The 24,228-nt window shown below is 32.4% G+C and overlaps 1 protein-coding gene across 1 annotated transcript; it reads left to right on the top strand.

The window, feature by feature from the left end:
• The first annotated feature begins 7,714 nt into the window (after nucleotides 1–7,714).
• On the top strand, nucleotides 7,715–10,096 carry LOC120092162 (tropinone reductase-like 1). The gene is made up of 3 exons (XM_039050392.1): nucleotides 7,715–7,769; nucleotides 7,916–8,231; nucleotides 9,626–10,096. Exons 1-3 carry the CDS (start codon nucleotides 7,735–7,737, stop codon nucleotides 10,094–10,096), a joined length of 822 nt encoding a protein of 273 aa, XP_038906320.1. The 5' UTR covers nucleotides 7,715–7,734.
• The last annotated feature ends 14,132 nt before the right edge of the window (nucleotides 10,097–24,228 follow it).

The following is a 24,228-nucleotide window of genomic DNA, read 5'->3' as shown; positions in this document are numbered from 1 at the left end:
TGATTTGGGCTATGCAAGTTGTGTTGTATTTGTATAATAATGTTGGAAGATTTTTATTAGAAGACAAGTCACATGTTTCACGAATGTGCTGAGTCATTGATTTTAGCCATATACATTCTCGACTAGCCTCGTGAATTGCAATAATTTCAACATGATTTGAGGAAGTGGCCGTTATGGTCTGTTTCACTGATCGCCATGTTATAGAAAACAGATAACTTGTTTGAGATCTAGCTTTGTGTGGTTCAGATAAATATCTAGAATTTGTATAATCAACTAGGTCAAAATTTGATTTATTTGAATAAACCAAACCCATATCGATTGTTCCTTGGAGATAATGGAGTATATGCTTAATTCTGTTCCAAAATCTTTTTGTAGGAGAAGAACTATATCTAGCTAATAAATTTACTGAAAATGCAATATATGGTCTTGTATTATTAACAAGATACATAAGTTCACTAATTGCACTAAGATATGGTATTCAGAACCAAGAAGTTCTTCATTATCGTCTCAAGGTCGAAACATATCTTTCTTTATATCCAATGAACGGACTTCCATTGGAATATTTAATGGATGTGCTCTGCCCATATAAAATATTTTCAAAATTTTCCCTGTATAAGTTGATTAATGAATAAATATTCCATCCATTAAATGCTCAATTTGAAAACTAAGGCAAAATTTTATTTTTTCCGAGATCTTTCATCTCAAATTCTTTCTTAATATATTTTATTGCCTTTGAAAGCTTTTTAGGAGTTCCAATTATATTCAAGTAATTAACATATATAGTTATAATAGCAAAACTTAATTGTGATTTTTATAAAAACACACGAACATATTGGATTATTTTGATATCTTTCTTTCAATAAATATCCACTCAAGCGATTGTACTACATCTATACTAATTGTTTCAATCCTATAGTAATTTTTGTAACTTTATTGAATACAATTCCTGAGAATTTGATGTATGTGTTTCAGATACCTTAAATTCTTCTGGGATTCTTATATAAATATCATTATCAAGAAATCTATATAAATATGTTGTGACTACATCCATAAGATGCATATTCAGATTTTCATACACAGTCAGACCAATTAAATATCTTAGTGTAATTGTATCCACCATTGGAGAATATATCTTCTCATAATCAATACAAAGTCTTTGTGAAAAACCTTGTGCAACAAGTCTTGTTTTGTATCTTGTGACCTCATTATTTTAATTTCTTTTTCTCAAAAATACCCACATGTATCTCACAGGTTTAACACCTTCTAGTATTCGAACTACTACTGGTCCGAAAATCTGTTGTTTTAAAAGTGAGTTTAATTTTGCCTTGATTGCTTCTTTCCACTAAAGCCAATCTTTTCTATATCGACACTCTTCAATAGATTTTTGTTCAGGATCCTCATTTTCAGATATAATATCAAGAGCAACATTATATACAAAAATGTTGTCAATAACTAGATTAGTTCGATTCCATCTTTTTCTTGTCAATCACATAGTTTATTGAAATCTCATTATTATCTTTAGATATTTAACCTTCCTCACTAGTCACGTTAAGGATTTCTTCATGGGTATTTACATTCTCAGCCAAGTCTCTTTTACTATTAATTATTTTTCGTTTTCGATGATTTTTATCTTTGGAACCCACTAGTCTATCACGCTTCTGCTGTGTTCAAGACTCATTAGTGACAACTTGTTGTGTTAGGATATCAATTTTTTATTGAACATTATCGGCTGGTATATGTGACTTGGTTACTTTCTTTGTATCTATAAATGCATCTGGTAATTGATTTGCTATATTTTGCAAATGAATTAACTTTTGAACTTCAAGTTCACATTGATTTGTACAGAGATCTAAATGTGACAATAACGATGCATTTCTTGTTACTTCTTTGTCCAATTTCTTAATTCCTCCCTCTAATATTAGAAATTTTTTCTTATTAAAATAGCAATTAGCAAATCGTGCAGTAAATACATCATCCATCAGGGGTTTAAGATATTTAATAATTGATAGGGAATCATATCCAACATATATTCCTAACCTCATTTGAGGACCCATCTTAGTGCGTTGTGTGGAGCAATTGGAGCATATATCGTACATCCAAAAATTCTCAGATGGGAAATATTTGGCTCATGACCATAAGCTAATTGTAATGACGAGTACTTATGATAAGCTACTAGCCTGATACGTATAAGTGACGCTGTATGCAAAAAAGCATGTCCTCATACAGATGAAGAAAGCTTAGCTCTTATAAGTAATAGTCTTGCAATTAATTGCGAACATTTTATAAATGATTATGCTAAACCATTTTGTGTATAAGCATGAGCTATAGAATGTTCAACACTTATCCCAATTGACATATAATAATGATCAAAAGTTTGGGATTTAAATTCACTAGCATAATCAAGACGAATGATCTTCATTGTATAATCAGTAAATTATACTCTTAACTTAATTATTTGGGCAAATAAAAGATTTCGACTTGATAATAAGCACCGTGTGACCATCTACTAGATGCATATATTAATACCATAAAATATCTAAATGGTCTACTTGGTGGATTAATAGGTCTACATATATCACCATGAATTTGTTTTAAAAATGCAAGTGATTCAGATCCCACTTTACCTGGTGATGATCTAATTATTAATTTGTCATGAGAGCAAGCATCACATGATAATTCATTATATTGAAGAATCTTCTAACTCTTCAATGAGTGTCCACTTGAATTCTCAATAATTCTTCTCATCATTATAGACTCTGGATGACCCAATCTATCATACCAAATAGCAAATATATCTTGATTCATGAACTTCAGATTCATTGTTGCATATATTTTAATTACTCATATACGAGTATAATACAATCCAAAAAATAAAACAGACAACTTTTCCAATATATGCTTTTCATTTGAGACAATTGAGATAATATATAGATATTCCTCATTATTTTTACTAGCAATCTCAATATGATAACCATTGCAACGTATATCTTTAAAACTTAGAAGATTTCTCTTTGATTGACTAGAGAACAATGCATTATCAATTATAATTTTTGTTCCTCTAGGCAAAATAATCATACTACAAAATCTGCATTACTTGACATTTGTAACTTTTAATTACTTAACTTTTTTTTAAAAAAAAACATCAAGTAATGATATTTTTAAGAGAAAACGTCAAGAAATGTGCAAAAAAGGCGGAGATTTCACGGAAATTTCCACACTTTTTTACACTAACTAGAACTTCACGTTTTAAGAATGCCAAGTTTAATAAATTTTACTTGACACTATTTAAATATCAAGTAAAATATTAAATTTTAATTAAAAATATATATTATATTGTTTAGATTCTCCCGTCCTAATTTTTTGCGTGGTCCTTCTCCATTTGTGCAACACAATCGTTCTCACTCATCAAAATTGCGACCCCCAAATCATACTCCTCATTTTTTTTTGAATCAAGTTATCACATTATACTTGACAGTTGAATATTCGACGTTTTTATAAGCGTCGGGTATACCTTTTACTTGACAATGAAAAACATCACATAATCTAATTTTTGTAGTAGTGAATATTTGCTTTTCTATAATCTTCGATCAAGTTTGTAGAACTTGATATTGTATTTACTTTATTGCTTTTAACATTTTCAATTTTGAAAAGTATTTTTTATTTGTAAGTATTGTGTGTGTAGTTGCACTGTCTGCTAGACATAAATATTCTTTGCTCATTTTTTAATCATCCATCATATGAAAATGATCTATGTTTCTTCATTAAAGAAGAACAACACTTAAAGTATACAAAAGTTACTATAAAAAATGAAGATAGATAAAAAAAATAATAATAAATAAAAAAAATTGAAGTTTCATCAAATGTGTCAATCTTATCTTTAGGAGATTTAAAGAAGTCTGCCATATCCAAAATTATCATATGGGATGGGTCAAAAATATCATTATCTTGATATGCAAAATTTGCTTCTACATTTTTTTCTTTTTCCTTTAAGGATGCTTGATAGAGGTCAACTAAGTTTGACGTATGAATGGTACGTGACCAATGCCCAGTCATTCTACATCGGAAACATTTATTTCACTATTTAAACTCTTATCTTGTGGAGCTTTTCCTTTGTGATCATCATTTTTTTGTGTGATTCTTTTGAAATTTGAATGATTAGAACGACCACCATAGAAATAATAATTATTTCTTCCTCAACCGACCTTGACCACAACCACGACCTCAACCATGATTATTAACATTCACAACATTCACTTCAGGAAATGGTGTTATTCCAGTTGGTCGAGATTTATGATTCTTCATCAAGAACTTGCTATTTTGTTTGGCCATGAGAATACATGAAATTAGTTCAAAATGTTGTTTAAAACATTTCTCTCGATATTGCTTTTGCAGGAGCATATTCGAGACATGAAATGTAGAAAATGTCTTCTCTAACATACCAACATCAATAATCTTCTTTTTGCATAACAATAATTTTGAACTGATTTTAAATAATGTGAAATTGTAATCACTTATTGATGTAAAATCTTGTAGTCTTAAATGCATCTACTCATAACAAGCTTTAAGAATAATAACTATCTTTTTATGACCATACTTTTCTTTCAATTTTTTCCACAAGATACGAGGATCTTTTATTGTATGATACTCAATTTTAATCTCTCGTGGAGATGATGACGAAAGAAAATCATAACTTTTGTTTTGTCATGACCGAATGTCAAATTTCCTTCTTTATTTCTTCCAAGTTCATAGCATGCAGGTGAATTTTGGCATCAAGCATCAATGACAAATAATTAATGTCATTAATGTCAAGGGCCGCAAATTCTAATTTTGTAAGGTTTGTCATGACAACACTATCACAAAATATTGTAATATTGTACTAAATATGCAAAATTACATTTTTATTATTAATTATAATAAAGAGGAAAAAAATCGACTTATCTTTAGGACCTACTTTCAACGATGGAAGCAATAGGAGCTTGTGCTGATAATGTGTTTGTGAAATTGAAGAGCACAACGGATATGGAGAAATATAATATAATGAATATAAATATAATAATAAATTAAATAAATAAATTAATATAATATAATATAATAAATAAATAAAATAACTAAAATTATGAAAATTTAGTGAAATTTGAAATGGATTTCTCACCAATGTGTGTGATTTTAAGATCTACTAAATGTCACTATTCATAGACAAAGTGACAAGTAAGATATAGTCTTACATGAACATCAAACATGAATAATTTACAAGATACTGAACAATATGAAATTTGACACATGGTTTTAGGATACTAAACAATGATCATCTATTATTTTATTAATATTTATAATAAGAGCAGGTTGCTTTTTTCAAAAGAAAAAAAAAAAGACTTTGTTATCATTTAAATATTAATTAATTGAAATTAAAGGCAAAACAACCAATCTATAACTTAAGTTACTCAATATATCATATTATCCTGGAAATAACAATGTAAAGGAAAAATAAAAAATTTCTTAAGTTATTTAAACTTACTCAATCAAACCACATAACCATCAAATAAAAATAAACGAAAAATCAAAAGTTTTGTCACTTTAGTTCATTTTAGATAGTATATACATTAACTTGAAATTAATAAATTATAACTTAAATTAGTCGTATTCTTATATAGTCATCAAATAAAAAAAAAAAATACAAAAGGAAAGATAAAAAATTCTTCACTTAAACCCTTCTTCGAGAATCAATGGGAAAAAATATTGTTGTTCACAAAAAAAAAGACCAAATTAGTACTTGAAAATATTTATGTAAAAGTTAAAACATTTCCCTTTTTTTTTTTTTTTTTTTTTTTTTTTTTTTTTTTTGGTCTTTTATGGAATTAGACCTTTAGAGAGACGCATTTAGGGGTTTATATTAGGATTTTCGAAAAGGTAACATGGACTTGGACAGTTGAATATTACATAAAAAGAGTCTAATATCATTTAATCTTATATGTCTGGCATAATCGGTGCGCTGCCCTAAAATTTTGCGGCAGACCTCGGTTCGAACCCACAAGGGTACAAGATGGCCAAATTTTTTTCATATCATCAAAAAAATTGAAATTGAAATTATTATTACTATTATAAATTTAATTTTAAAAAATATTTTTGTACAATATACTTTCAAATAGAAAATAATGTCATTAAAAAAAGTTATAACTACAACTTTATTTCTTATTATAACATAATTTTAATCAATAATATAAAAAATTCTATGGTTTAATTATAAAAAAATTGTTTACAATTTTTGTCATTTTTTTAAACCATTTTGATTTCTATATTATAGTTTCTATTTTATTTTAGTCTATGACCTTTCGATTGTCCAAACTTGATCATATATTTTCAAAATTGATAAAGAAAGATTAATCTACAATAATAAAAAACAACAAAAAATAGTGATGACCAAATCTAATATTTATATTTGTTGGAGACTAAGTTTGGACATTCAAATTTTTCTTTAAAAAAAGTTTGGACATTAAAAATATATATAGAGTAAAATGAAATGAAACCAAAGTGAAAGATCTAAATTTATATCTTTTATTCAATATTATTTTGTTAGAGAACCTTTTATTTAATATTAGAATTGTATTAGTCCATCAAGTCATTTTACGATTTTTAATTAATTATAAAAAAGAAGAGGTGATTTTAGCATTGTTAGAAAAGAAAGGAAACAAATATAAACTACGAAATAAAAATAATAAAATGGTTTATAAAATAAAAATCGAAGCTATAACTACAGGTGAATTATTTACAAATAAAGTATTATTTTTTTTTTTAGAAAAAGTGTATAAATCAATGATATTATTTAAATTTAAATTTTTTAAAAATATGGTAAGAAAAACTGCAAATATGATATAATAAAAAAAATTTGTTGGAGACAAATATGATATTATAATTGATTAAAACTGAGATTATTTTTATCCCTTTATCAAATAATATTCCAGTGCAAAACAAAATAACCATATAGCCACTGTGCTAAGCATATATCATTTATAGAGATGGGGACTTCTTCCTTATAAAATATTACATTGCCGTCCAAGTCCGTTTTATCCCGTTCATTTGGTCCCTCTGAATATCTCTCTCTATAAGAGCCGAATTCCATAAGAGATAAAAAAAAAAGGCCATGTTTTACTTAAATATTTTTTATAAATACTTATGTTCTAATTTGTTTTTTAAACAACAATATTCTTCCATTAGTCCCCTTTTTTCGATAGTCTATATATCTATAGGATAGTTACGATGGTACGGCAGCCCCAACCATCCAATTCATATGTGCCTAGAAAAAAAAAATTATAATAACTATATCAATTTAAGCCATTGAATTTATTAAAGTTTAAATTGATATATATCAATTTAAACTTTAAATTAATAATTATATCAATTAAACTTTAAATTAATAATCACGGTAAACCGAGAATACATTTGAATAAAAGTAATATCGCTTTTTTTTTTTTTTCAACAAAGGGTAGAAACTAAACTAGGTGAGTGACTGCTTTAGCAACAGAAAATTAAATGCCCCACCAAAATTTGGCACATCTGAAATAAATAAAAAGGAAATTATAATAAATACTAAAAAAAAAAAAACCCTAAAATAATAATGTGGTTTGACCAAGCATTCTTATTCTCTCCCATAAATATGTCAACACAGCCAGAATCATCAAAATAAAATCCTCTCCCTTCTACCACTTCCTTCATTTCTGCATTTCTTGTTGAAGAATAATGACTCTTAATTGCTCTTCAACTACTCTTAGAAAGTAAGTTTCTATGCCCAAAAACCATTTAAAATATTTTCTTTTAAGCCTAACTATTCCGATAATTTTCAAAATAAACAAGAGAATAAATGGAGAAAACCTTTTGAAAAAACCCATTCGATTAACAAGTGTAATTTCGATGTTTTCAGACTGGAAGGGAAGGTGGCGATCATCACCGGCGGTGCAAGCGGGATCGGAGCTAGTGCAGTACGAATTTTCCATGAAAATGGAGCGAAAGTCATAATCGCCGATATCCAAGACGAAGTCGGCCAAAAAATCGCCGATGAACTCGGCAAAGACGTAAGCTATATCCACTGTGATGTGTCGAAGGAAGATGACGTCAGCAATGTGGTGGACGCTGCCGTGTATCGGCATGGCAAGCTCGACATCATGTACAGCAACGCCGGCGTCATCGACCGTTCCTTTAGCGGGATATTGGACGTTACAAAATCTGACTTGGACAAGGTAATATATACATTAAACAAGGCTGATGATGCGGTTCGGTTTTCTCTGTTTTTAAAAACCAAACCGAACCAACTTTTTATATGAGAAAAGAACTAAATACAGACCAACGGTTTGACTTTTGAACAGTTTTGGTTTTCGGCCCCGTGGATTATTTACTTTTAGGCTAAATATCAATTTATCCCTCTGAATTCAAATCCATACAATGATTAGTTTGTGATTTAAGATACAATGATTAATTTAAGATTTAAATTGATACTTAGTTTAAGGTTTGAATTAATATAATTATTAATTTAAAATTTAAATTAATAAAATCCGAAAATTGATTTCTCTAGACATGTTCAATACCTAGTTGCACCTTGTGTAAACTATTGCTTAACCAAAAAAGCAATACACAAACTCAAAACATCATTCACTATATAATATAGGATATGGGTTCAACCTAATGTTTTCTTTGGAAATTAAAATTTGAAATTATTTTAATTAAAATTTTGTGTTTTTTAGTGCATGTTAGGCCCAATAAAATTTTGTGGGGATGATAATGGAAAGAAAAGAAAATAAAAGGTTTATTATTATAGCTTATGAGATAACATATTTTTGCTTCAATTTCATTCCAAATTCTAGGAAATGATTCTTATTTCAAATAAAAAATAATAAAATTTTATCTAAAATCACATAGATTTTCAAATTTTCAAATAGCAAACAACATAAAATTGGCTAAGATTTGATAACAAACAACTAAATTTATCCTTTTATATACCCTTAACAAACAAGACAAGATGATTGCCTTTTAATTTTTGTCCAACTTTCAAAAGGTTATATTATTTTAGTTTCTTCAATTCTTTTTTGTAGTTGGTTCCAATCATTTCCTAGACCCTGAAATTTCTATTTTCTTTAAAATATATGTGTACAATTCTTTTAGCCTTTTTATAATGGACAATACCTAGGTGCAGTAGATCATACTCCTCATTTCTCTATACATTAAAATAATAATAATAATAATAATAACTTTTAATAATTTAATTTAATTGTTATGTGACAATTTTTTATTGAAGAGTGTGATTGCACCCAAGTTTTTTCAAAAGACAAAAGAAATATATTGTTTTGGAATAATTTCAAATTTCTCGAGTTTTTGGAACTTCTTCTCATTGAAGGAACGTTTGAAATAAATTTAAATAGGGTATTCTTTATAATTCAACATATTCTGTATAATTTAATCTTAAAAATAATATACTTCCCTACTAAAATTTTTATAAGTAACATTTAGCATTTAGATTTTTAGTTTTGGCCAGCCTAAAGTTCAAGTTGAAGATGGTGTATTGTTATTGTTTTATATTTAAGAAACTTAAGAAAAAATATCTCATTAATTAATATAAGTTGATTGAATGATATTGAAGGTATTGGACGTGAACGTGATGGGAGCATTTTGGGGAGCAAAGCATGCAGCCAGGGTAATGATACCAGAGAAAAATGGGTGTATTTTGTTCACCAGCAGCTCAACCACCAACATTGCTGGCCTCTCATCGCACCCATACGCAGTCTCCAAATGCGCAGTCTTAGGACTAGTTAGGAACCTAGCCGCCGAGCTCGGTCAACACGGTATTAGAGTCAACTGTGTTGCCCCCTTTATCGTGGCCACTGGGATTGCAGGCCCCAGAAACCTGATGCAGGCGGAGGCGCTCGAGACCTTGGTCACCAGTTGGGCCAATCTCAAAGGTCGTGTCCTTAAGGCTAATGACATAGCTAAGGCTGCGCTATACTTGGCTAGCGACGATGCAAACTATGTCAGCGGCCTCAATCTTGTGGTCGATGGAGGCTACAGTGTTGTCAATCCTTCAATGCTTAAAACTCTTAAGTTCATGGACTGAAAATCTTTAGGTTAATCAGAGTTGCTTCTCTACTACGAATTGAAATACTATAAAACATCTTTGTGTTTTTTCGTCTTTATACTTGGGTGTCTACAAATTTTTGTGCTTTATTTAGTATAGAATTTGAAGAAAATAACTCGTCATAGAGAAAAATATAACAAATTAGTTAGAGGAATAATACAACATGTAGTAAAGTATGTGCTCATGACATAGGAGTCAGAGGTTCACAAGTACTCTATCATATATATTGTTGAACTAAAATAACATTTTAAATAAATAAAAAAAAGAAAACTAGAGATACTTTTTTATTTGAATGAAATAAAAGTCGTGGAGAAATTTTATTAATAGAAAAATTAGGGAAAGAATAGTTTTAGAGAGGAAATAGAAAAAAAAAAAAATTGAAAAACATATTTCTGTCTTTAAAAACTAATTTTTCATAACTCATTTATAATTTTTAAATTGTAGGTTTTTGTTTTAAAGAAATAGAATTGATTATACAAACTGAAGATAAAATATGTAATCAATAATTGACACCCTAATCCAAGATTTTAATATTTTGATGTTCAATTCTCCACTTCACAATCTCAAAGTTTTTAGGTTTTCATTTTCTATCCCACAATCTCAAATTTATTTATTTTGAGCATTACATCACAAATAAGACTAATGATTTACCAACCGCAGAGCTTAACCCATAATGTCAAGTTCAATTCTCCATCTCCATCTGCACACTGGTTGATATTTGCATGCACGCTGGTTGCTGGTCTTCATTTGGGCGCTTTCATGTAAATGTCTTGGACTTATCTCTAGCCCTTTATATCGTTTTCCATATATTTATTGAATATTAATAAAGAAAAATGAGAGATGACGAGGGTGCTTGTAGGAATTGAATTTCTTGTGTGGAAGCATGTGATCGCTGTTTATCTGAATTGTGTTATCACTACTATAAAAACAATATTACTTGACACTTGTAATTTAGAAGTACTTGACGTTTTTATGAAAAAAATGTTAAGTTATAAGTAAAAACGTCAAGAATAATATTTTCTTGTCATTTCTAAAACGTCGAGTATAACTAATTTGTCTTACATTTTTTATTCTTAAAAACTAAAAAATCCCTGCGCACGCTTTGTTTCCATTTACAGAAAGAAATTGATGCACCCAAACCCAATCCCAATTTTTCCGTCTACAAAGTTCTTCTCGTGCGATTGTACCCAATGTTAGGGTTGATGTCCTAAATCTCGTGGGTCATGTAATTTGTAATTGTAACATACAAACGATATATTTATTTAACAAAATTTGAGGTATGTTATTTGACAATTAGTAGCATTAACACAAAAAATCAATAAACAAACATCTAAGGTTATCTTTTGTAACTTAAACATGTATGTAGAGACATATAGATGGGGTGTGTTTAAGTGATGACCTGAAGGATCTGTAGTAGATGGATAAGGCCGAGTACCTTATCCTGGTGATACTGCGAATGCGGCCTGCTTTGTAGATGTTACAATTGTTGTAAAGTGTGCTCGAGCCCTTTTTCATGTTGCCCCCAAAAGAAATACGAATCAAAAGATAATTTATGCTACCGAACTACTCCTATCACTACAAAAACAAAGCAATAGTGGTAAGTACAGGATCGAACCACAGGGAGGTACAAAATTAATTCCCTCTTAAAGTAAATTTGACTGTGGAAAAACAGTAAAAACGGGGTTTTGGGTTTTGATTAATGGATAAATTTAATTGCAAGAAATAAAATTGTAATGGATAAATGTAAATGGTAATTGGTTCATCTAGTTCTCAGATCAAGTTAGACATTCAATGTCATTTCAATCATCGTTTTCAGCCAATTGACTATATGATCGAATTATGCATGTACAACTACCCATTCGATTCGATCTAACTAGCTTCTACAAACGTGGACAACTAGTGTGAATCTAACCAAGAATTTGTCCTAATTCTTAATGAAGGTCGGAAAGCCAATACCTTAATTAAACTACATGCTTCTAAATCCTATTGGGTTTGATAGCGGTCATATAGAACTAAAAATACATGTATTAAGATTTGGGATTTAATTATATCGATTAATTGTCAGGAAAGCCATATTCAATTAACCAATTTTATCTTTGAACCTAGCAACTCATGCATCCTAGGAACAGCCATTAAATGCACAATTGACTATTACTACTTATGACCTTAGCAGTATATTAATATGCAGAAATGAACTTAAGCAAGATATTTATGCAAATTGTGACGAACTAAGAATCGATTAACATGCATGATTAAGCGTGAAAAGTCAACCTCAAGATCATGCTTGGAAATATAAACAGATTCAAAGAAAAAACATAATTCAGAGTTGGAATCATCAATTGAAATAATAAAATTCAAGAAATTTACGTCGAACACTCTTGATCCGAGAAATAGATAGAAAATTACCTCATCGATTCATGGACAAACCCATGAGATACAATTCATTCCGCGATTACAATCCAAAATTAAACTAAAAATTAACCTAAAGATACTGAAAACATCAAAGGGGAAGAAGAAAACTCGGCCTTTCCTCGGCCTCCATGAATTTCAGTATCCTCATTGACCTAAAATCAAGGAGAGCAATTTAAAGGATTAAACATAGCGTTGCAACGCTACCCTGCATTTGGGCTGAAGATGGAATGCACACGCGCGGTTGATTAGCATCAAAGGATCCAGAGCATTGCAACGATGCCCTGCACATCAGTGTTATGTCTTCAAGCTCCAGGCGAGCGTTGAGGCTTTGTATATTTTGCGATGTTGTCCGGGGGAATTTTGGTCATTTTTATTCTTTTGAAGCCTGGTTGCTCAAATCAACTCCAATTTGCTTCAAATAAACCCTGTTCAGCTCTAAATGCTCAGTTCTACCTCTTGATCGCTCGGTACCTACAAAATAAGACAATACACACATAAAATCTAATAACAACTCAAATTAAGCTAGGAATAATAGCTCTTTTTTAGAGCTATCAAACACCCCTAACTTAATTCTTACTCGTCTTGAGCAAGGTAGAAGCACACAATCAATCATATATAAAACAATCAAAGATATGCTGGCTCTAGTTGTAAAGTTATCACTCCAGTCTCAACAATCAATTAGAATAAAGTTTGTAACCAAGAATGAAATTCAATTATAATCAATTAATGTAGCACAATTTTAAGAATAATTCTTAATCTATCCACGTATGAGTGAGCTTAGAGTCTTGCTAGTTAAGCTTGCACAGCCTGTAAAAGATTTATAAGATCCTCATCCCGTTTGCCCCTACTCTGGCTCAGTTATCAACTTTGGACATGCCAAACTTGCAAAAAAGAGGGAAACACTAAGATAAGGGTGCCTAACTTACATACATAAATTTTAAAAGGCATTTATTTTACTTCGAGGACTAGCTTTCACACTCAACCGCCAAGAACCTATCCACTCTTTTCTTGCAGGGCTCTTAAAGGATTGCACATTAGGATTTCCATGAGCAGCGGAATGATCGTTCCAAATTCCGATAGTATTTGAACATAAACAATTATAGAACACAAACAGAAACTAAGCAGTCAATACGAAATTACAGCATGCTTAACAAAGATCAAGTGAAAGAATAAACATACCTTTGAAGACTCATCTCCAATCTCTCTTGATCTCGAACACTCATTTAATTAGCAAGATAGCAATCACGAACGCTCGAACACTTCGACCGCAACACAGCACGATCACAGCGACTACCACACGAACACCGCGAACACAATGAACGATCTCCAAAAAACCTCGAACTATGTCGAGTTGAGTACGACACCACCATAATGGCTACCTTGGTATTCTCGGTGTGAGAATCAAAAGTATCGGTTCTGTGTGGACTTGGTTAAAGGAAGACACTGGAGGAAGAACAATCATGTAAATGATTGAGCAAATGGGAGATGACAAAGGTCTATTGTATAGGCAATGTCCAATCGTTTAACAAATGCTATGCAATCGTTTTGTAAAAGGTCCGCGACCGTTTAGCTAATGGCTAGCTGAGTGAACTATCGTGTAGTGTCACTCCACGATCGTTAAGTCTCTCTTCATCTATCGTTTAGTGAATCTAATCCACTTGATAGCGATTCTGTGAGTAATTCCGAGAATGGAAAATCTTAATTCAACAACTACTAAAAATAGGAAAACATTTTTCCTTTTATCTCACGGTTACCATGAAACCACCAATAACCTTCCATTCAATTGATTATTAGAGAAAAAGATAGAATTATCCAATAATTAATATTATTATAAATATATATGATAACTAACTTACCATACTACATTTATAACCTATAGTTTTAATAGTTCATCTCATGAAACATATAAACCATAGTTCTTTTTCTATTTCATGGTACTTAATGTAAATCTCATTTACATTATCCTCCACTTGATGTATCTCATACAATACACTGATCATATCATATATAATCGAATTTCCTCTTGTCAATTTGAATATTTCAAATCAACACCAAGAACTGATTCTCAACTTGAATCCATTGAGCTACCAAGGGGACCGTATGGACCTATAGCTCGAAGCTCCAACGGTACGTGAATAACTAACTAAACTCTTTAGTCATGGGATCCACCATTCGTTAACTGCCAAACACTTCACTAAAGACTGATAGTTGAACTCTTTTTACTACAGATATATTATGTGTCCATATCAACCAATCAACAGTACGATAACCCTTCACAGATCGCTGGTAAGTACAGCTGGACTAATAATCGTTATGCCCCTGTAGTTACATCTAACTCCTTACGTACCACTGATCCCTCTAATGAACATAAGTCATAGTCCTACTATGATTGAGTCCTCTCTTCCAAAGAGAAGTTGTGGTCACTATGTTCAAGCCCCAGAATCAGCTCTTAAGGGAGCAATCTATCTACTTACCCCAACATCGGGGAAGAAGTGAATTTTATCTTGTGTAACTGAGTTCCCAGCTCCCAAATCAGACAAGTTCCCAAAAAGGTAGGCATGTTGAGTTGGCAATCTAGCCACTCTCACCCATACTAATCAAAGGATCGGCCTCAAAGGCAGGAGTTCCCAAAACATTCAGAATTGAGGTCATGTCACCTATGGTAGTTTAGGTGAGATGTAAGTCTCAAGTATCAACGACATTATATACAGAGACTAGTCATCTCGTGGTCCAGTCTTATACAAACATTTTGTATAGGACACCTTCCCTCGCATGTCTCCACATGAATGGTCAGGATCTACCATCTATAGTAGTTCACAACACTTGCAAACCTCTACAAAGCGGATCATATCCGTAGTGTCACCAGGATCAGATATCCCTCCTTAATCCTTATACTACAGACCTATTTAAGTTATCACTTAAGGCATGATTTACTTGTATATCTCAAATACATGCTTAAGTTTACATACGATAACTATGGAGCTTTGTTTATTGGATATGGGTAAATGCCAAATAAAATAACTCTTATTTTTTCATAACAATTTGTATAGATTACAAACTACGAGACTCTGGGAGAATTAGGACATCAATCCAAATAGCTCTAACTAGATACGGCAGAGGTAGCTCCTTTCAGCTCTATCCATGCACACACACACACTATATTTTTTTTTGCAGGCAAGCTAGCTATTATCTCATTTTTTATGCAATTTTTTTTCAAACAATTAATTAATTTTCTTTTATTTATTTTTTATACACAATAGGCCCTATTTTATCCACTATGTCTAGTTTTTCTCTACAACAAGTGTGGTTACTCCTAAGTCAAAAATGGACCTTTCGGGCTGACAACAAAAATACAAACCAAATAACCCAACATTAAGCATGCAAGACTTTAATTTCCTAAAACAATGAGTTAAAGATGCTTGAGAGACAAAATTTGTTTAAGAAAAAAATGGGCTAAAAATCACGATCATGCTTTCCTAACACTCTTTCATGAAAATGTTATTATAAGAAGAGTGCACCATAAACCATCATAATAACAATAGTGCAACAAAGCAAACAAGGCAATCAAAACATACATCATAGTCTGAGCACAACGCTTAAGGACCCCAAGCTAAAATAGAAGCTACCTAACAGGTACCCCACCCCCAACTTTAAAACAATACATTTTCCTCAATGTATCTCAAGTATAGCTAAAAAAATAAAAAAGGAATAAGGGAACAGAAAACCTCCCCTGAAAACATTCACACACATGGGATGGTGGTGGTTGGTCTACTTCTCTTTGCTTTTTGTTGTTTACCAAGGAGAGACCTACAAAAGAAAGAAAATAAAAGAAAAAAAAAAGCAAAAGAAACCTACAGAATTTTTTTTTATAGCAAAAACTAAAAAAAAAGAAAAACTACAAACTACAAAAATAACCAAAAAAGAAAAATAAAGAAAGAAAAAGAAAAATATTACCGAGGGCATAAAAAGGGAAGGCTAGTCTCAATCGGAGTCTGGTAAATCTGACTCCCTCTGAAGATCACATTGGAAACCGATGCTAGTGTAATAAAGACGGTTATGCCCATAGGTCTAGTTCACCGTCCTCTTCATGCGCCTAGCATGGCGAGCAGTATCTTGACTCACCCTTAGAGAGACTCAACGACCACCCTAAGGGCTTCAGTAGACACCCTCAAGGCTTACTCTCCGAACTACTCCTCTGCCATTGATACTTGGTACTGCTCTTGGGTATCAGCACAGGGCATCTCTTCTGCTACGAGAATGTCTTCATCCTCCTGATCGTCCTTATCTTGTTCCTCCACTCCATGCTCGCGGAATGAAGCAACTGACGATCTGCAAATGGGTGTCTGACGTCCCATCCTCTCTTCACTGTCAGGGATCTCCACCCCGAACCTCCAGTAAGCTCGGTGATCAAGCTCGGGTGCCCAAGGCTACTTGTGGTGGAATAACGTCCACAAAAGTGGATCAAGGCTCTAATAACCCATCCTGCGTTGACGAATATCCTTTAAACTAGGCAGTATAAGAGTTTGACCCTATCTTTGGTAAGGTCAGTGAGGCGTAGTACTGGCATCAATCTGGAACATACAGATGCATGCCAAATCTGACCAGAGATGGACATCTCCGTCCTCTTAAACCGAACTGCAATGCCTCTCGATCGAACCCATCCTACCTTAGGTCCACGCTTCTATAACTTCCTACTCAAGGAACTACTGAGAGCAAAATCTACCGTACTCATCATTGAAGTCTGTCAGCCCATAGACTTCATTAATACGGAGGGATGAAAAGGGGTACTCTAAGTCTACATTGGTATACAACTCCCGAACAATAGGAACAACCACCCCACCAGGATGGTTAGCCAAGGATTCCCAACCTCGCTGTTGTATCTCAGCAGAGATATAGGGATAGAAATTGGCCAAGCATTCCCAATCTTGCTATTGTATCTTAGTAGAGATATGGGGATAGAAATCTTCCTCCTAAGGTTAAGGCTCTCTCAGGGACTAGCTTCCTAAAGGAAACTACATAATGGTATCTATCCAAGGCCCCTTGGGAACTAAATCTAGGGTGCTCGAACACCGGCTTAGGCTCACGTCCACCCGACTAGTGCTAGCATCATTCCTTGCTCTTTCTCTCCTAGGACCCTTAATGACTATCTATATGAAAAGCTCACAAAAATTGGGTCTAAGCTAGGGGAAAACCAACGAATCCTCCAAAATCTACCCAACTAAAAAAAAATATATAACAATTTATATCAATTCCATCTGCACTACGCACAGAAAAATCCCAACATTTTATTCTAATTTCAACAAAATTACCATCAAGAAAAACTTCAATACGTTTCAAATTAAGCACAAAATCCATACAGATAAGAGATTTTCAACCAATTTAGTAAATCTATAGAAGAAATACACAATCAAAAGCTTAAAATTTTACCTCAAATTGAAGAAATCCCAAATATTGCACAAAAAAACCCTATAATTCGGTTTGGGTATGAAACCCATGAATTTAATGATGAATAGTGAAGAAAATCTTGAAGATTTAATGAAATCCAAAGAGAATAGCAAGAAATTCGGGTTTTGGGTGAAGAATGGTAAAGGGAAGGAAGAGATTTGGAGAGAAAAATGCTGGAAGGCGCAAGAGAAGAAGAAGAAGAAGAATGAAATAACCCTTGATACTACGTAGAACTGCTTAAATCGCAGTTCTGCCTCACAGCATTGCAACGCTGTGATCACAGTGTTGCGATGCAGTGCCTTTTTTTTTTTTTTTTCTTTTTAAAATTAAAAATAAAAAAAACTTGACCTAAAAAATCTAAAAAAAATTAAACTAAAATTAATTTAATAACAAAAACTAACCTAAAAAGAAAAAAAAACTAGAAAATAAAAATTAAAAGAAAATTTTCACCTGACTGCCTCCAGGAAGCATAAATTTATAGCGTCGGTTGCTTGATGTGACCTGTCCTCTATCAAAAAAATTCTCGTTTTTCTCTGGTCCTTTTTTGGATGAGTCGATACTGCCTGGTAAGGTCATAAGAGTTCCCATCTTTTGAAAAGAACCAGAGAGGTCGAATTTGAGATTTTTAATTTTTATAAAAGGAAATAAAATCAAAGACTCAAAGATTGACTCTTAAGGACATAAAGACTCTAACTCAACTGACTCTAACTCGTAAGGAAAAGATGAGCAATAATAAAAAATGTAAAAAATGCCAGGATAAAGAACAGATCGAGGCTTGGAAGACTCTAACTCTTTTACCTGAGATCCCTTCAAGTGAGGTATGGGCCCATACTTACCTTACTAGTTCTAAACATGACATGTGATAGACATCATCATCATCATCGGTCCAAGGGAATTCCTAAATAAGATCGGCCTCGGTGCCACAGACAATGGGAAGCTCTGAATGATTCTCCAATGTCAGCATGGAATGTGCAAGATGACCAATATGATGGACCTCAACTAGCACGGGGACTTGAGTCTCCAAGTAAAACTCAATAGACTCTTACTCACATTGAGAAAAATCATTAGCAAGTTCATACATTAAGGAATCCAACGTCTTACCTTGACCAGAAACTTAAGGAAACGGCTGCTCAACGGGACCATCAATGTGAGTCACTTTATTGCTCAGTTTGGTGCTCTCAGAAGATGGTTCCATCCAAGACTCTTCAAGCCTCCCAATTGATTCAGTAATCTGAGCAACAAGGTCACTCAGATTTTGAAACTCAGTTCTAGCTTTGTAACTGGAGTATAAGCTATCTTGCAGGAAACTCGAGGGTTCTTGATGACCAAAAGAGGGTTCCTGCACAAACTTACTAGAGCTATCAGAAAGTTCCCTAACCAAATCTTCTAAAGAAATACATGTATTGGTGGAATAAGATTGTACCGATATCAAGCTTAGGCTAGGTATCTCCCAAGGAGGATAACATTCGCGCTCAGGACCACGCGAAACCTGAATCTATTTAGTAGCCAAAACTTGAACAAGAGAGGTTAGTTTAGATATTTGATTTTTAAGCTAATTAAATTCACTTACCTCTCGTTCTCTTTGCTAAGCCGTATACTTCGCACGAAACGTATAATAGATATTCATATCATTTGCCATGAGAAAACAAGTAGCCACAAGAAAAGAAAAACATTTTTGGATTTTTGAAGTTAATAATCAATTTCAACTAAAAGAGATTAATTGGCTAACCATTCCCAGCAACGGTGCCATTTCGGTTGAGCCCTTTTGGTATCGCCCCTAAAAGAGCTATGAATCAAAAGAAATTTATACTATCGAACTACTTCTAACATTACAAAAACGTAGCAATAGTGGTAAGTACGGGGTTAAATCACAGGGAAGCACAAAATTAATTCCTTCTTAAGCTAAATTTGACTATGGAAAAACAGTAAAAAGGGGATTTTTGGTTTTGATTAATGGATAAATTTAATTGCAAGAAATAAAATTGCAATGGATAAATGTAAATGGAATTAGTTCATCTAGTTCCCAGATCAAGTTAGACATTCTATGTCATTTCAATCATCATTTTCAGCCAATTGACTATGCAATCGAATTATGCATGCATAACTACCCACTTGATTCGGTCTAATTAGCTTCTATAAAGGCGGACAACTAGTGTGAATCTAACTGAGAAAGCGTCCTAATTATTAATTAAGGTCAGAAAGCCAATACCCTTGTTAAACTACATGCTTCTAAATTCTATTGCGTTTGATAGCAGTTATATAGAACTAAAAACACATGCATTAAGATTTAGGATCAATTATGCCGATTAATTGTCAAGAAAGCCATATTCAATTAACCAATTTTTTCTTTAAACCTAGCAACTCATGCATCCTAGGAACAAACATCAAATGCACAATTTACTATTGCTACTGATGACCTTAGAAATACATTAATATGCAAAAATAAACTTAAACAAGATATTCATGCAAATTGTGACGAACTAAGAATCGATTAGCATGCACGATTAAGCTTGAACAGTCAACCTCAAAATCATGCTTGGGAATTTAAAACGATTCAAAGAAAACACATAATTCAGAGTTGCAATCATCAATTGAAATCAGAAAACTCAAGAAATTTACATCGAAACCTTGATCTGAGAAATAAATAGAAAATTATCTCATCGATTTATGGACAAACCCATGAGATACAATCCAATATGCGATTACAATCCAAAGTTAAACTAAAAACTAACCTAAAGATACTGAAAACATTAAAGAGTAAGAAGAAAATTCGGCCTCTCTTCGGCCTCCATGAATTTCAGCATCCCCATTGACCTAAAATCGAGGAGAGGAATTTAAAGGATTAAACGCAGCGTTGTAACGCTGCTCTTTGTTTGGACTGAAGATGGAACGCACGTGTGCAACTGATTAGCATCAAAGGATCTGGAGTGTTGCAATATTGTTGGCAGCATTGCAACGCTGCCCTTCACATCAGCACTTTTTCTTCAAGCATTAGGCGAGCGTTGGGGCTTTGTATATGATGAGCATTACGATGCTGTCTAGGGGCATTTTAGTCATTTTTACTCCTTTGAAGCCCAGTTACTCAAATCAACTCCAATTTTGTTCAAATTACCCCCGTTCAGTTCCAAATGCTTGGTCTATCTCTTGATCGCTCGATACCTACAAAATAAAACAATAAACACATACAATCCAATAACGAGCTCAAATTAAGCTAGGAATAATAGCACTTTTTCTGAGTTATCAAAGTACTATAAATGATCTGATCCTGATCATTCATGTAGAGACATGTGAGTAAAAGTGTTCTATACGAAGGGGTTTGTATAAGACCGAACCACGAAATGAATAGTCTCATTATATAATGTCGTTAATAATATAGACTTACATTTTACTAGGATGACCATAGATGACATAGCATAAATCCTGAATGAGTTGTGAACTTCTGCCTATGAAGGCGGTCCTTTGATTTATACGGGTGAGAGTGGCCAGATCTCGACACAATAAGCCTACCATTTTGGGGATTCGTCTGATTGGTAAGCTGGGAACACAGCTACACAAAACAAAATTCACTCATTCCATAATGTCAGGGTTAGTAGATAATTTGCTCCCTTAAGAATTGATTTCGGGACTTGAACAATGTGACATCACACCCTCTCATGGCTCGAGAGGGGTTTGATCATAGTTGAACTATGACTTATGTTCATTAGAGGGATCAGTGGTACTTAAAGAGTTAAATGTAACTACAGAGACAAAACGATAATTTCGTCCCAACTTTACTTACGAGCAACTTGTGAAGGGTCATTGTACTGTTGATTGGTTATATCCAATGAACACATAAGTATATCTGTAGTGCGAAGAGTGCAGTTGTCGATCTTAGTGGAGTGACTAGCAGTTAGTGAATGTTGAGTAATTTAATTAAAGGAGTTTAATTAATTATTCAAGTACCATTGGAGCTTCAATCTACAGGTCCATAAGGTCCCCTCTGTAGCTCAACTGAGATTATTGAGAATTAAATTAGTTTTGGATTAATTTGAATTGTTCAAATTAATAGAAGGATTAATTATATATGATATAATTAACATAATGTATGTGATACATTATAATATAAAGTTTATAGAGAGGATATAAATATTTGAATATGATTCAAATATTTATTATATAAATTGGATTCATATAAATGTATTTAATATAAATTTGATTTATATCAAATACCATACACTATTGAGAGTATTTCAAACTATAGATTATATTATATTTAAGATCTTCTTCTTCCTTCTCCATGGTGGTTCATGATGATACTCTCTATTTGTATGTGAAGGTCTCTGCTAAAATCCTCTCTAGAATTTTTCTCTCTCACTTTTACCATAATGAAGAGAAAAGTCCACAATTCTTGCTCTTATTCTCACCCTAAGAAGAATACAGAGGAAAATCTTATAGTGGTGATCATTTCTGTTTTTTTTTTTTTTTGTTCGTGAAGGTTCGAAAAGAGGAGATTGTGAAGAATTATTGTCGTCATGGGTAAGTGTTGATCTAACCATTCTTCCTTCTTTCAAAAGCATGTTGTAAATCCTGTGATAATGCATAATGTGTTCTTTGTAATTTTAATTATTATGAATTTGAAAATTGTGACCGATCCCGCTTCCGCTATGGATCTCATAGTCCTTCACCTAAAATTTAGGGTTTGCTACAATTGGTCCCTTCACACTACTGATAAGAGATTCTATGCTGTCGTCGGTGGTTCCAAGCTACTGCATTGACGACAGTACCAATGCAAACCTCCTGTAAGTTCAATTCACACATTTCGATTCTATTTGCTTTCTTCTTCCTAAAATGTTTGTTTGGATCTGTAGTTCAGTTTTTTCAGCTCTTTGTAATGGATGGTGCTCTCTCTGGCTGATGTTTGTCTCTTATTCTTGGTGATTTTCTTTCTTTCTCTTCTAATGTTGGTCTCTGTTTTCTTGGTTAGTGTGGTTTTATTTGGAGATTTTTTGCATTGGTCTTGCTCAAATGTGAATCACATTTTGGTCCGAAAATGTTTGTTTGGTCCCATTTGACGTTTTATTTGGAGATTTTTTGTGTTGTTCTACTCTAATTTTTACTAGAATGTTTGTTTGGTCATAAAATTTGTTTTGTTCTTAAATATATATTTGTTGTATTGGATTTTGGAGCTTCTATTCTTCAAATAATCTATTTTATATAACTCTCATTTTACACAGAAAGTGAACTTTCAATTCTATTATGACTGTTGGCTTTGCATTTCGTTCTTCTGTTGCTTTTGGCTTTCAATTTTGTTTTCCCTTTTTTCCTCTATATTTTTTGTATCTTAAAGTAACTTTTTAGTCCAAAATAAGTGCAATAGTTTTCAAATGGTACATTGTAACTTTCCTTTTAAAATATGTCATTTTTTGTACAAGTGTTCAACACATTATTGTTCTACTTGTCCAAATGTCAAATAAGAATATATCAATTAACCAATCAAGGGTTCTGGGCCATTCTCTAACCAAAAACACTTTATAATCTCTATCTATATATACATTGTCTCTCAATGACTAATCTTTTTAAACATTTCTAACTTCTATGTAATTTGGTCAACAAATCTCACTATCTCTGGTAGTCATCACCTCTAGGACATGACTTTGGTCAAATTTGTCACCTAATTTGTTACCCACATTTTATTTGTGAAAAATTAATTAGGAAGTGCCATTTTTTTTAATATAAAGGATATAATTTTATCAAAAGTTAACCATTAGTCATCTTTTCTTACTAGATTTACAATTATGGATAAATCGTGGGTGCACAAGAGTAGATTATCTAAAGATTATGAATTGGGTATAGAAAACTTCATCAATTTTGGATTTTCTAATACAAATAATGCCTTTACTCGTTGCCTATGTTTGAAATGTGGGAATTGTAAAAACCAAAGTCACAATGGTGTTAGAGATCATTTATACATCAATGGAATTGATGAAAGTAATAAAATTTTATTTTGGCATGGTGAACAACTATATACCTCATCCTTACGTGGGGAATCTTACAAGTTTGACACCTACATGTATGAAGAGAATGATGTTGGAAGTATAAAAGAAATGGTTAAAGTTGCTCTGAGGAATATTTAAAAAAAAAAACCCAAATAAATTTGAGAAATTACTTAATGATGTTAAAAAACCATTATATGAAGGATGCAAAAAAATCACCAAGATGTCTACATTGGTCAATTTGTATAATTTTAAAGTTAGATATGGATGGAGTGATATTAG

Source organism: Benincasa hispida, chromosome 11 (assembly GCF_009727055.1).
Source record: "Benincasa hispida cultivar B227 chromosome 11, ASM972705v1, whole genome shotgun sequence".
NCBI lineage: Eukaryota > Viridiplantae > Streptophyta > Magnoliopsida > Cucurbitales > Cucurbitaceae > Benincasa > Benincasa hispida.
The sequence above is the reverse complement of the archived record's forward strand: the minus strand, read 5'-3'. Positions and strand labels throughout refer to the sequence as shown.

What these genes read in the sequence shown, in the direction of transcription:
- LOC120092162 (XM_039050392.1), top strand. Translation starts at nt 7,735, where the DNA reads ATGACTCTTAATTGCTCTTCAACTACTCTTAGAAA. An exon ending in TCTTCAACTACTCTTAGAAA is followed by an intron (nt 7,770 to 7,915) that starts GTAAGTTTCTAT and finishes CGATGTTTTCAG; the next exon opens with ACTGGAAGGGAAGGTGGCGA. An exon ending in CAAAATCTGACTTGGACAAG is followed by an intron (nt 8,232 to 9,625) that starts GTAATATATACA and finishes ATGATATTGAAG; the next exon opens with GTATTGGACGTGAACGTGAT.